This window comes from Halyomorpha halys, unplaced genomic scaffold (genome assembly GCF_000696795.3).
Source record: "Halyomorpha halys isolate HHAL.00 unplaced genomic scaffold, Hhal_1.1 Scaffold664.1, whole genome shotgun sequence".
Lineage (NCBI taxonomy): Eukaryota > Metazoa > Arthropoda > Insecta > Hemiptera > Pentatomidae > Halyomorpha > Halyomorpha halys.
Window position 1 is genome coordinate 383715 of NW_027115162.1, and position 14461 is coordinate 398175.

The window sequence follows — 14461 nt, forward strand, 5'->3', positions numbered from 1 at the left end:
CTGTCAGAACAATGCACAATATGGTTTTTAGATTACAAAACCTGTACAGCACCTGCTTCTGACACTCAAAAGTGGTCATTGGAACAATACTATTGAGATACAGTTTCTCAAATGTTAGAAAATGTAAAATACGTCCAAAAATGGAAGTAACTCTTCATTACCGCAGACTCCTCAATTGTGAAACTGTTAATAGTAACACCACGGTAGAAGACCTAAAATATATTGTTGTCTTGGTAATTTTTTTAATAAAACTACAATAATATAAACATGCAGCTGGGTTATTTTCTTATCATAACCTCAGATTTAATCTTGAATGATGCTTTTAACTTCAATTTATCTCCTTTATATTAGGTAAATGAAATTTACTTGTTAGACCGTGCAAATAAATCTCAAAATGTGCATAACAATCCCTTCCAAAAAAGTAAGTGTAAATACAATTTATTAATTTTTTTATTATAATGGATTTTAAATGGATAATGTGTAATCATTGAGATTAACATCTAAATTAGCCTTCAGCACGCAGTGATGTTGTAAACCATGTTCAACATGTGTGGGCAGGATAATTTTTGTAATTTCATGTTGAGGCTATTCACAATTTTGACAAAATTAAGTTGAGCGCGACAAAACAATCTGGTTGATGTTTTTTAACAAGTAAACATAATTCTTGGCAATTCTGTAAGTAAGTTGTAATTGCTTAATGTTAAATTCAAAGATTCGTTTTCGAAATCAGGATTTAAAAAAAAAAACATTGTTGTAGATTAGATCAAACATTTAGAAAAGTCATTCTAAGCTTAAATTTTTTGTCAGTTATTCTGAAAACTATTTCATTTTTTGGTTCTACTAATTAGCATTTTAATTTTGTAAACAATGGGTTTTGTCCTGAAATGAAATTAATTTAATTTTTTTTAAAATATAGTATCCATAATTTCCATCTTCCATAGAGTGTGGATTTATTTTTCACTAGTTCACTATTTTTCATTGTCTGTCATATTGTTCAATTTGGAGATTAAATATTTTTTCAGTTTTTTAGACACTACTTGCATATCTTATATTATACATATCTTCTTACCTACTTGATATTATATTTCATCTTTCACTGTTTTCAATCTACTACCATCTAATTCCACAATTATCAATCAATTTATTTTTTTTTACTATTCAATTATCAGTTATCAATTTTTTATCATTTATGATTAACATCCCATTCGTTGCAGATTTGACCCAAACCAGATATGCGTCTTTTTATTCCAAACTCCTTAACCATCCTAACCCATTAATTCTTAATCTTTCATCCTTAATAATCCCTGATAATCCTCCGAGGCGTCTGAAAAGAAGATGGCCACGAGACCTTCTAGTTTAAATTAATGTTTGAAGTACCACCAATGGGTGGTTCCTTCCCAAGATTTTCAAGTGTATATGAAACATACTACATATTTACTTATTGTATTATTTTGTACAGTTGTAAATTACAATAAATAAATAATTAAAAAAAAAAAAAATCATTTATGATTTAATTCAATATTTTTTATAATTCCAAATCTGTTTGTATACTATTCCTTTTCAATTTTATGTTTCTATAAATTTTGTTGTTATCTCTTTTGTTCTATAGCCCTGATGAAGACCTGAAACTCAGGTCGAAACGTCGGCATAAAATAAATAAATATGGTTTTGTTTATTTATGTTGCTTCTTTGCTGACCGCACCCCCCGACAAACTTCTCCAATTATTTTATTTCTTGTTGTAATACTCTTTCTCGTGAAAAAATCTAATCCAAAGTTCAGTTGTTTTAATTAATCATTGTCAAGAGATGGCAAAATTTAAAATTTCCGTAATGTCAGGTGCACTAAATGAAATAAAGTACATTCATTAAACTGCTTGAGAAAACTAAAGTTAAGTATTGATATTCGTTTCTTTTTTGAGTGTAGAAATATATACCTACTAAAATAAAATAAAAAGATTGAAATATAAAAAATTAACTCAATAAACACATACTCGAATGTGATGTTGAAAAACAAGTTGTCAACATCTCTTTCGTCTGTCAACGATCAACTTGATCGTGCATTAGTCGCTTAAGAATTTGTTGTTTTAGATTTATGTTTAAAATTAAAAAAAAAAATTATTTGATAAACCATTTATTTAAATGAACATAACTTTTTAATTATTTGTTTGTAGATGATAACCTATACAAGAAGAAGTACTTCCTCAATCACCTAAGGTAATTGAAGTATGATAATTTATAAAAAATTTGTATGTTTTAGAACTTTATTTAGTTACCTGCATTAAATTTTCCTGCTTACTGTGTAATTTTCTTGTTTTATAAAAATATTTCTGCATGATACGTATATCATTTAATATAAGGAAGGATGTTCTCACAGAGAGCAATAATCTCCAGTTTTTTCCATTCGCTATTATAATTTTTCGGAATTCTAAAATCTCTTTAGAGTTGTATCTTTATCTTTTTTGTCTGTTTTTTTAATAGAAAAAATGTTTGAAGGTCTTTTAAGATTTTCTTCATTTTCAATAAATATATATTTTGTCACTCTCATGAGCTTTACTTATTTATTATAAATATCTAACCGTAAAAGTGAAGCTCATAACTTACACTCAGTACATTAATAAAGATGGATAATATACATAAATAATTATGTTTAAAGGGGTAAGCATATTAATTTTAATTTTTTTTTTTCGTTAACTTTTTTCGTATTTTTATATTATTTTATTCAGAATATTTTATGTATTTTTAATTTTTTTGGGCTTAGACTCAAGATTTTCACTTCCTGCGAAAATAATCCATATAGCAATTATTGTACTCAAGTATTATATCATTCCTGGTTATTTTTTATTCCTGGCTAATGTCGTTTGGACATTTATCATTAGCATAATTTATATTTCGTTGTTAGCCTTAATACATAACAAAGATTTTCCTGAAAAGTAGTTTAGAATCTATTCTCAAAAAATGCTTTTATCTTGTTCGTTCATTTAGAAAATCAGAAGGTATTAAAATTTAGAGCTGCCAATTACCACTCATTTATCTGTTATCTCCAAAACAATGAAAAAGTTGTAGATTGAAATCTTTTAGATGCCCATTTTCCTATTCTAAATCATAATGAATTTATCAATCAATCTGAAAAATTAACTATCTCAGTTATTCATTGTTCTGAATCAAAATGGGAATAAACCTACAGGATACGAAAACTGTGTCATGTCCCAAGGGTATTTAGGTTACATTTAATAATAAATAATGATTTTGTTTATACTTAAATGGGGGAGAAAGGAGTCTCTGTTGAAGATAATCTTCTGGTTCAAAAAATATTGTAATAGGACAAAAACGAGTGAGAACATATTCACTTAGCTCACAAACATAAAACTTTCTGTAGAATCATAACTTCAAAAATTTTAATAAAAAAATAGTTTTTACCCCGCCAAAGTTCATCCCTAAATCTCCAAAATTGAGGATTTTAGGAGTGTTACGGTTGCCATGATGAAAAAAAAATACTGGCGATATTTGCTTTGACAAGGGTTGTTATGGTTGCCATGGGAAAAAAAAATACTAGCGATATGTTTAGATGAGTGGGTTTTGGTTTTGTGAAGGTGAGAAGAAAATTTGGTTTTTGAACACGTTACAACTGTGCAATGTAAAGTGGTAATAGTTAATCAGGCCCTGTGTCTTTATTGCTAGAATAGAAATATCACCAAATGAAAAATGTTATCGTATATGTTTTGTTTTTCAAAAATTAAGGGGTTCTACTTCAATGGACGATCATTAACACTAGAAGTGGAGATATATAGCAGTGCGTGGCAACGTTTTTTTCAGCACGTTCTAGATAGGAGAGTTGTGGCAGGTGTCATCGTCATACTTCTGGGGAAGGTGAGACGGTGACTGGAAAGGAAATATCGGACTACCTCGTGTTCTGCCAGGAGTACACCCAAAGACTACGTGGAATTTGAACTAAATTTTATTTACTTATTTTATATTCGCTTTTATGCTCTTTTTTATAATGTAAATTTAGTTAATAAGGTTAAGTATTTAAGTTAAGGTAAAATCAACCTATAGGTTTTAATTGTTTTATTAATTGATAAGAATTCTTTTTCATTCTGTGTAGATATATTTCTTACTATCATTAAACTTTTGTACATATAGTTATGATGTTCTTTATTATGTATAGAAACTGCTTTCAACTTGTTAATTTACCTATGTTTTTTTTTATTTAGTTTTTGTTTATGGAATATTACGATAATTCAATAAATGGGTAGGTAACACCCCTAGGTTTTCTATTATCTACATGTAAATTGTATTCGCCAGTGGTCAAAATTCGATAATTGTTTATATTGGGGTATATAGTAGGCATATTGTTTCGGGATTTTCGTTATTTCCAAGTGAAAAAATAACGTGGCGCCTAAGGAGCAATTTATTCTTTATTGTTTTGTTTCTTTTTTTTTCCTTTTGCGATTATATATGTATATATATTTTTTCCCTTTAACTCACCCCTTCTCCGCTGAGCGTGGGCAAGTATAAACGCTAAATATATATATAGTAAAAATTTTCGGTTATAGGAGGATATCAATTTATTTATAAAATTATGAATTGATTCCCTCTAATATTCCAAAATTAGAAGACCATGTACGATATGAGAAGATCTGTTTCAAACGGTTTAAGTGTGTGTTTTCCACAATTGGTTCCATTCTGTTTATTAACATCATGAACAAACTAAACATATGAAATATTCAGTAGAAGATGGCCCCATAATTTTTTTAAATTCTAATTGAGGGAATATTTTTACGTCTTCTCAAACTGTGATAGACGTTAATAAATACAGCATTTTGTTTTTATTAGTACCGAATTTAATAGTGATAGATTTGGAAATGTACTTGGAGATCAAAATAAAAAGTTTTAGTATTTTTGCATGCATCTTATAATATTTTTATTTACTAATTACCTTATCTCTATAAAGCAATAATTCAGAATCTTTCACAATAGTGCAAAACAAAGAAACGAAAATATCATAAAAATCCTAAATATAATTGGATATGTGTTCTCATAGTTCAAGAGCCGGGAAGAAAAAAAGGCAGTTATTTCACTCCAATTTTTGATTACTTTTATGAAAACTATGTATAATTACTAGTCAAAATTGATGAGTCTGCAAAGTATAGGTAGGGGAAATAAAAAATGGCGGCTGTTTCAAACCTTAAAAAACACTAATATTTATTCGGAGCTCTATATCTCAAAAACTACTAACAACACTAGAAAACCTAAGAGCACACTATTTAAAGAAGAGTAAATCTGCAAAAATATTATCCCTAAAAGAGCTATTTACGTTCAATAGTTCTCGAGATATAGCTTTTTAAAAAGCAAAAATTCTTAAGAATCTACTGAATGATTAGTAGTTAGTTAATTTATTTTGAGAATGCTATATCTCAGGAACAATGTGACGTACAGATGTCTATTAGCACTCAATTTAAAGCTAGAATAATTGAGTTTATGACCTTTACCTTCGTAGCAATAGTAGTTTTCATGATATTTACAAAAATTAATTGATTTATAGTTGTTCGGACAATAAGTTTGATTTATGAAAAACTTCATTTCAGAAACCATTTGACGTACAGATTTCTGTCAGCACTCAAATTAAAGCTAGTTAAATTTACTATAAAATAGTTATTAATGTTTGTCTTTGTAAGACTAGTAGATTTTATTATATTTGACAAAATAAACTCACAAAATTTTAATTTCTAGTTGTTCGTATAAAATTTTGGCTTTTTGAAAAATATATCTCTAGATCCAGAAGACGCACATATGTCTGCCACCACTAAAAATAAAGGAAATTTAACTTACTATAAAGTAGTTTATGATACTTATCTACGTAGGAGTAGTTTTTATGATATTCACTTATGAATATAAATTTGGCAAATAAAAATTTGTCCGAGCAACTATAAATCAATTTATATTAGCGAATTTCGTGAAAACTATTACTCCTACGAAGATAAATATTATAAACTACTTTATAGCTCATTAAACCAGCTTTAATTTGAGTGCTAATAGACATCTGTACGTCAAATGGTTTTTCAAAATAAATTCACTAACTACTGATTTTTCAGTACGTCCCATACAACATTTTTATGAAATGTTGTTTTTTAAAAACCTATATCTCGAGAACTATTTAACATAAATAACTCTTTTAGGGCTCATATTTTAGCAAATTTGCTCATCTTTAAATGACGTTCTCTTCTGTTGTCCTACTTTTTATGATATAGAGCTCCGAATGAAAAATTAAATTTTTTTATCGCTTTGAAACAGCCGCCATTTTTTATTCCCTCTACCTATACCTGGCAGACTCATCGATTTTGACTTTTAATTATACATATATATATAGTTTTCATTAAAGTAATCAAAAATTGGGGTGAGATAACTGCCCATTTTCTCCTCTTGGGCTCTTGTACTATCAAGATACTGCTGCTGGTGCGTTAGGTCAGTTAATCACTGACAAATTCAGGGACGTGACCTTGTCACTATGACCTCAAGTTCTTGAGTTACGGACTGAACGTGTCATGTACTTTATTTTTAATTTCTCCTTTTCTGTTTTATTTTAAATCCAGACCTTTTTAGGAAAATGATGATTGGTGTATTGTTTAAATATTATTTCCTAAATGCATTCTGGAATTAAAATCAATTAGTTCAAAACCATATTACGTATGGTTTTTTACCAACATATTGTTACGTTTTCTATTTATATTGTCAATACGGTATTTATTGTTAAATTAATTAACAGTATATTGGTTAATACTGAGATTCATTTCAATATAATCAAACAGACAAGTGAATGCATTTATATATGAAATATTATCTTTTAAATAAAACACATCTTCAAAAACTAAAATAATATTGGATTCACAACTAAAGAAACTATCCTATCATACAACATATTTTTAAACGACAACGTATATACATATTACAATAACATTTGTAACTTATTATACGGTGTATTATTACGGGTTTTAATTGTTAAAAAATCATCAAATGTAAATCCTTCTTTAATTCAAATTTTCATTAACATTTCATCCTTTTATTGCATTTTTTTCCTTATCAATGAATTCCGTCATTTCCGTCATTCCAAAAATCGTCATTTCATCAAATACAAAACACATGTTTTCCTTTTGGAGATATTCAGGCATTACTCATACAACATTATGACTTATATGACCATAATGTCCAGTAATTGAATTATTAAAAAAATCAATAACTAATAATTTATATTAATTAATTGAATAATACAACATAGATTTTTCTTGGGGAAATAAAATGGGACTAAAAACGAAATTTAGTAATAAAAACTTAGGTTAAGCTGTTATTTATTGTCAGGTTTGAACCCAGGTTTCACGGTGACAGTGATAGGGAAAGTGACTGATGTCCCAGCCAAGACAATTGTGAAAACTACATTTGCCGTTGTAGATGTACTCTCGTACTGTCAGGATTTGCTCTATAGTTAGTATTAATATTAACTTCATCACACATGTAGGCTCTTACAACTTAAAACAATTGTCGCCCCTAATAAACTCAAAACATTTACCTTACATTAAATTTATATGTTTTCTGTCTATGGGTGCATGTTGTCATTTGTTTTAATAGTCATCAGTTTTTACCATTCATTCACCAAGTAAAACTGTTAGTGAAGTTAGGGTTACTTCCAGCCTATTAACAAGAACTGTCATACTTTCTCACAGTTGTAATACTACTACGACAGATATCTATCACGGCTCATGAACACCTGTCGATTGGAGCTTATGAAGAATACTAAGGAGAAGAAAGCATAGTCGACAATGGTGACCTATTTTCTAAAGCTACAAAAAGCTCTCCAGTGAAGGCTTTTCCTACTTTCTATCCATTGAGTGCATTTTCTGAGTACCCTAATGGTCCGAACCATTCACTAACCATATGTCTTATATACTTATTAATAAGTTTGTTGATGTTGATTAGCACATTCAGTGAACACGGTAGTGCATAATCCTAACATATGTAATTTAAAAAATAGGTATGTAATTACCTTGAGGATTAAAAGGGCCTTTCTTCAAAAATGGTTCTTTTGAGAGCTTTGAAAGGGCAATAATCCTCTAGAGCGCAGAATGGACAGCCCTTTATTACAGAGGACCTTCCTGTTGTAGCAGGTATATGTTGCAGAATTTATACAGGGTAAGGTCTCGAAAGCATCCCTTTTTGAGATTAGCCCTTTTAACCCTGAAGTAAATACATCATACATATAAAGAGTTAATGATTTAAGTATGTCTTTTCATTTAATTTACAGCCATTAAGAAGCAAGTGTTAACCAATTCAAAGACTGCATACGATTTGCAATATTGTTTTCCAATTTTACATTAAAAAAAAGTTAAATTTTTAAATAAATGTAAACTAATATATGGAAAATAACTTATCTATCTGCCTTTTATTAATGAAAATGAGCTGATTAATAATTTAATTTATTGTTAACTTTAAAAGAATAAAGTTATGTTTGAGTGAAAATTTTGAAAAAACGAATTTTTATGTTCTAGTGATGTTGGAAATTATCTTTGACAAACATAGTAGAGATATGTGTCCGTATATTTACTCAAAGTTTTCTCTGTGTGGTAGTAGGCCCTAGTCACACATCGTACACTATGGTGGTTGCAGATCGGTCGGTAGCTTTGGTTGTTTGAAAGATATGGTTGCAAGTGTTTAACCGAGGGAATTATAATACTTCGACTAAATAATAAAACTTCATACCAAAATAGGTTCACTATATTAACTTTAGAAGAGCTTTATTGAAGATGGATCGATGAACTTAAATTATAGTCGAATCTATTATATAATTCGGGTTAAGAGAAAATAAAAGTTTTAAAACGTTTATTAGTGAGTTTATAGCATCAAAAATAAAGTTTATTACTTTCTTACCTACTGGATTGAAGAATGCTGAAGCATGATTTTTTACTTGAGGATAGGGAGAAAAATGAGCTCATTAATAAATTTGTGGTGAATTATATACAGCCCAGTTTCACAACTCATAAAACTTTATTCATTTTTTCTCCGTCTTTAATCCGGATATATCTTGAAACTTTGTATACTTTACCACAAAGTCGTTTATGCTCAAGTCCTACAAGTTGCCTTTAATACAAAACCTTGTTAGTATAAAGCCAAACTGAAAATGTTTCTTTCAAGTCGTTGTTTTATTTCCATTGCTACGGTTATTAAAATCATTCATGTTTATGAAATTATACCATTATTATTTATTATTAAATCTTAATTATTATCAAAATTAAATTCTATTTATGACATCAATTTACTTAAATGCTACATTGTTAAAAGGGTTCTAATAGTTGTAATTAAGGGCTAATTATTATGCAAATTGGACCTTTTTGCAACAATAGGTGGCTATCTCGAGGCTGCCACCCTGTCAGCGCGAAACGACCCAAGTGGAAATCGAACCCAATCTACTCTGAACAAGGCGCTAAGACCATTACGGCCCATAATCACCTACCTCAATATTTAGTTGGTAATAATTACGGTAATATTTGTTAACTAAGGTAATAAGAGCCCACCCATTTTGTTTTAGGTTGTATAAAAAAACTAACTGAAAATGTAGAAGCTGCTTGACTGTCAGAATTTTTTTTTATGAATTGCCGACGATTATTGAAATTTCTTCATACCTGTACTAACCAATGTATCCTTGTAAAAAAGGATTATATCAATTTTTTTTTCTAAGTGAAACAGTATTTTTATAAAACGTAGAAATATACTACGTAATAGTAACCTCAATAAAAAACCGATTTATTTATCATATCAATAAATAACAAGTTATACAATATCTCACTCCTCTTCCCTAACCACTTTGTGTACAGATTTTTTTTCCTGTATCTTCGCTAATATTAGTCTAATTAAAATCTTTTTTGTCAGTGTAATTATCCAGAATAAGGCATATGAGGACCTAGAATGTTCCAGAAGATTCAGGAGTCCAATATGTCGTTTCTTTGCCCATAATATTTGATGTACACTTTTTTTTTTTTAGGGAGTTTAATAACCTTTAATTGCTGCCACAGTTTATGAAAAAAAAACTTTTTTTTTCTGTTTTACAGAGAGTATTGTTGAGTTTGTAACCTCCAGCGCACCTACTTCGAAATTTCTAATGATGGGGTACTTTTTTTGATGGGTTCTGGTAAGGTAAATCAGAAAAAAAAAATTATAGGGTCATTATTTTCGATTTGACGTGCTGAAATCGAAAATCATAAAAAATCGCTAACAATCTTTTACCATTATTGACGATTTGCTTGCAAACCGTGCAAAAAATCTAAAAACTATGAGAGACAAAATGGTTTCAAAATTTAGTTTTCTCCATGAATGAGGATTATCTTTATTGAGGCTTCAGGTCATTTTGATCTCCACGAGTGGTGTGGGAAACTCAAATTTTTATAGGAGATCGGATTCTTAAAAGATGTTGATCAATACAATTTTTCCATTTTCCATATCGTTTATGTGCAAATGGCGAAGATCTAGGTGGCCTGGAAAAGAACAGGAGGTCATCATAAATCAACAATACCCTCTGTGGAATCGAAAAATAGAAAAAAAATCTATAAGCTACTGCTGCGATTAAAGGTAATTAAATTTGCTAAAGTAAAAAAAAAAAAAACTTCAAAAACAGACTACATTGAACAACGGTATTATTGACAGTACTATGAGGCATTTAGACTGAGACGACGATATGCTATTAATTTTGTACCATATACTTAGGCTATCCCCATGATGATCCCTGAAATTCGACATACTCTCCACTAAATTTTCAAATTTGTGTCCTACCAAGGATGGATCTGTTCTACAAAACAATGGTTACAAGATGTCTCTTTAAGCGTTGATTTTTTTTACAGCTCTATTTCATATTTGTATTAACTCCTTCTACCGGACATCTCTGTAAGTCGGAGGAAATATTCCCCGTGGATGTCCGTTTTATAAAAGTTTCTTTTTACTCTTATTTAAAGACATTTGACAGTCATAATAATAATAAGTAGTTCCTTTTCTTCTGTTTTTTTTATATATATTCTTCTTAGTATTTCATTTTCTAAAATTCACTAGGAGAACCAGGTAGGTGCTACGTAGGGTCATGGTCCTTTCTAGAGATACGTATCTACTGTATTCTTACCTCTTTCATATATCAAGGCATAGCATTGTCGCCTTAAAAAATTAATGACAGGTTTTATTTTATTAAAATTACTTTCTATAAATCGAAATATTTTATGAAGTAAGATGATAGAGTCAGCTTAGGAACGATATGTCGGCAGGTAAGGCACAAGACAAGAAGTAATAGAAAATGAGAGTGAGGAGGGGGGAGGAAGACAGAGGGCCAGCAGTCGGAGAGCGGCGACCGTCCCAGATGCACCTCCTTCTGTTCCTCCTCGTCCTGAGTCCTGCGACAGCCCTCAATGCTCTCTACAAAGGATACTCTGGAACCAGGCTGAGGAACGACTCCTTGGTCTTGGTATATCACTATGAGCAGACCTTCGCCGTCGTAGAGATCGGCAAGAACAGGGAGCTCTTCAACTGCGAGCTCATCGAAGCCTAGTGAGTACTCAACTTCTTTTCCTAATTCTGATTTTGATACAATTCTTCTTGATGGAAACTTCATTAAGTCCATGAGTTCATGTTCCCAATATTCTTTAAAAATGTTTATTCATCTTAAAAAAGAAAATATTATTTACAGTTGTTTTTATTAATTATTATATACAGTTTGCTATAAGGCTATTATAATTGATACAAAGTTTTTGATTGCATACTACAGTAAGGAGAAATAGACTTTTATACATATTTGTAGTTTTAAACGGAAAATTTAAAAGAAAACCAACGTAATAAAACGAAAAGGTGCTTTAAAAAATCCAATAATTTTAATAATGTGAACCTCTACAAACCATAAAGAGTCAGTACTTCAAGATCACGGTCAACCCCCAGGTTTTTTCCAATTAAGGGTATACCCCTGTATAGAGCCTGGGTGTGCCCCAGAAGGGCTCCCGAACCCATCGGGTTGACTTAAGGCTACGGTAATAGAATTATTTATAAATAAATTATTATCTACACAGTCGGATTCAAATTTGGATTCATGGAGTTAATAGCGCCTTACCACTGAGCTACCTCCTCCATAAAAACAAAAAATAAAGTAAATAATAAATAATCATATAGTCACATTGTTAATCAATAAAAGGAAATAATATTCATACCCTAAGCCGATTGCCTTCATTTATTATTTCATAGTCTTTACAGTACATAATGATTTATACTTATACTTTATAATGATTTATACTTAATATATGTAAAAACAGTTTTCTATGAAATTTTAACAAAATTGTTATAACAGGATGAGTTTTGAGTTTTCATTCAACAAGAAAAATATTTATGAAAGGAAATAGAATAGATTCGTTAAACGCTTACGTCAAGTGTTAACGGACACCTGCAAGAACAACCAACTAGACTTGTCATAGTTATCTTCTACAATCCTTCATCTCCTTCCTTCGCTCCAAACCTCCATTTAGAACATAAATTATATAAAAATGAACAGTAATAAGTAACCTAAGCTATTAATAAAGAAATCGATGCATTAATATTCTAATGACAAATACAAGGTCATGATGGACTTACCAATAGGATTCCTACCTCGGAGGTTGATGCACTGAAATTTATGTATTTATAATTTTTTGTTTTTTTCGTTCAAGTTGCTAGTGTATTTTTAGAAAACTGTGAGAACCTGTTAAGAACATTTTTATGGATCAATGGAGCTAAGCTCAATGTAACCAGAAAATATAGTTCAAGGTAACCACAACAACAAAGGGACAAACAAAACATGAAGTGAAACGTTAACAAATAAACTATTCGATCACAGAAACGTTCACAGCTGATATAATTTTATTTTGGGAGATCGCTGATTTACCGTTTGCAATATATAAAAGGAAGATTTATTGTGCCACTTTGGCAGGGCTTCGTTAAAGAGCACTTAGAAAAAATATTTCCTTCCGAATATAAGTATGCTTATTGTTCCATTAAAACCTTGTAACTCCCTTCACAATTGGTCTAAAACATACCTCTAGGAAGTAGAAATGCAGTATAATAAAAATTAGGAGTTTTATATCAGTATTTATATCATATCCACTTTTGGAAAATTATTCTCAGACTCATGTATATAAGGGAAATAGGGGAATATCAAGATTTTTTATGTAAAACTTTAGATTGTCAAACAATTCTATACTTTAATGAAGTGGATATGTTAACTTTTGATTGAAAATTCTCAAATTTGTAATAATAAGAGGGTGAAAATAGATATACTGTGCTTTACCTCCAAATGCACAGAATTAAGCATGGAGATTTGAAATTTATGATATTATTTAAGTACATGTAGAATCAGTTTTTTTATTCTAGTTCCAGCTTAGTTAGGATTTGATAAGGTTTAAGTTAAATGCGATAAGGTAGGTAGTGGTAAGGTACCGGATAAGTTATCTCACAAAGGAAAGGCATGAGAGCTGACCTTTGCAGATTGTCGTCTTGCTGTGATGAATAAAATATCAGTAGAGCCTATAAAAAGATATGTTTTTCTTTTGATTATAAGGAGTTCTCGTAACTATTCCTAATTTTCTAAACGACAGGAAATATAAAATTTGCCTGACAATATGAATATTCTTGCGGAAGGCCAGTACTGAGTGATGGATGTTGTTACAGTGTTGTCATTTGACATTTATCTTTCCTAACGGCAAGGTCAGAATATACCACAGACTTACCATATACTCCTGCATGATATGCTTGTGAAGCAATTCAACCATCAGGGCCATATTTGACATTAAATTACAAACACATTCTACACAGTCTTGTAATTTGTATTTCGTTAACTTGCTTATAATTCTGACTTATACTTTTATATTTTTAAACTTCTGTAATATCACTAAGAGTCATCCCCTTCATGAGATAAGAAGTGTTAGTGCTACTGTTTTGAAGTTTGTATACTTATATTTATTATTTAATATTAATTAGCTTCATTATGAAAAAGGGTCCAGATTAGTATGACAAAACACTTTTAAAAAAATTCTCGAAATTTTCCAGTAAAAAATAATAAAATTTAAAATTCAAATGCACAATGTATTGTACAATTTATCACATATAAACAGATTCTTTATTATAAAGGAGAAACTTATAGCTTTAATTGAATAAATATGTACTATTTCTGTAATATGAATATGTAATATTCACTATTTATCTGTATATCTAATTATATTTTCTCCCTTAATCCAATAAATCTTTTTTTTTTCCTCTTAAACAAACATAAAATAAAATAAAACTTTTAAATAAAATATCAATATAGATATACAAATCTATCTCACATAAGTAGTATTCAATTAAAATTGTATTAAAAAAATCAACAATTATCTGCAAGGATAATATGCATACATTAAGATAGAGATAATAAATATAAAAT

At 29.7% G+C, this 14461-nt stretch overlaps 1 protein-coding gene across 5 annotated transcripts in view; it reads left to right on the top strand.

Annotated features, from left to right (window-relative positions):
- The first annotated feature begins 276 nt into the window (after positions 1-276).
- The window catches only part of LOC106685168 (uncharacterized), a 49926-nt gene continuing 35741 nt past the window's right edge, over positions 277-14461 (top strand). For 4 of the 5 annotated variants that reach the window (XM_024361556.2, XM_014427716.3, XM_014427717.3 and 1 more), the window contains exons 1-3: positions 277-421; positions 2172-2214; positions 11292-11571. In XM_024361556.2, the coding sequence (XP_024217324.1) occupies positions 11321-11571 (251 nt within the window). In that variant the 5' untranslated portion in view covers positions 277-421; positions 2172-2214; positions 11292-11320. The remainder of the gene's footprint in view (positions 422-2171; positions 2215-11291; positions 11572-14461) is intronic. The other variant, XM_067052264.1, reaches the window with a different exon arrangement.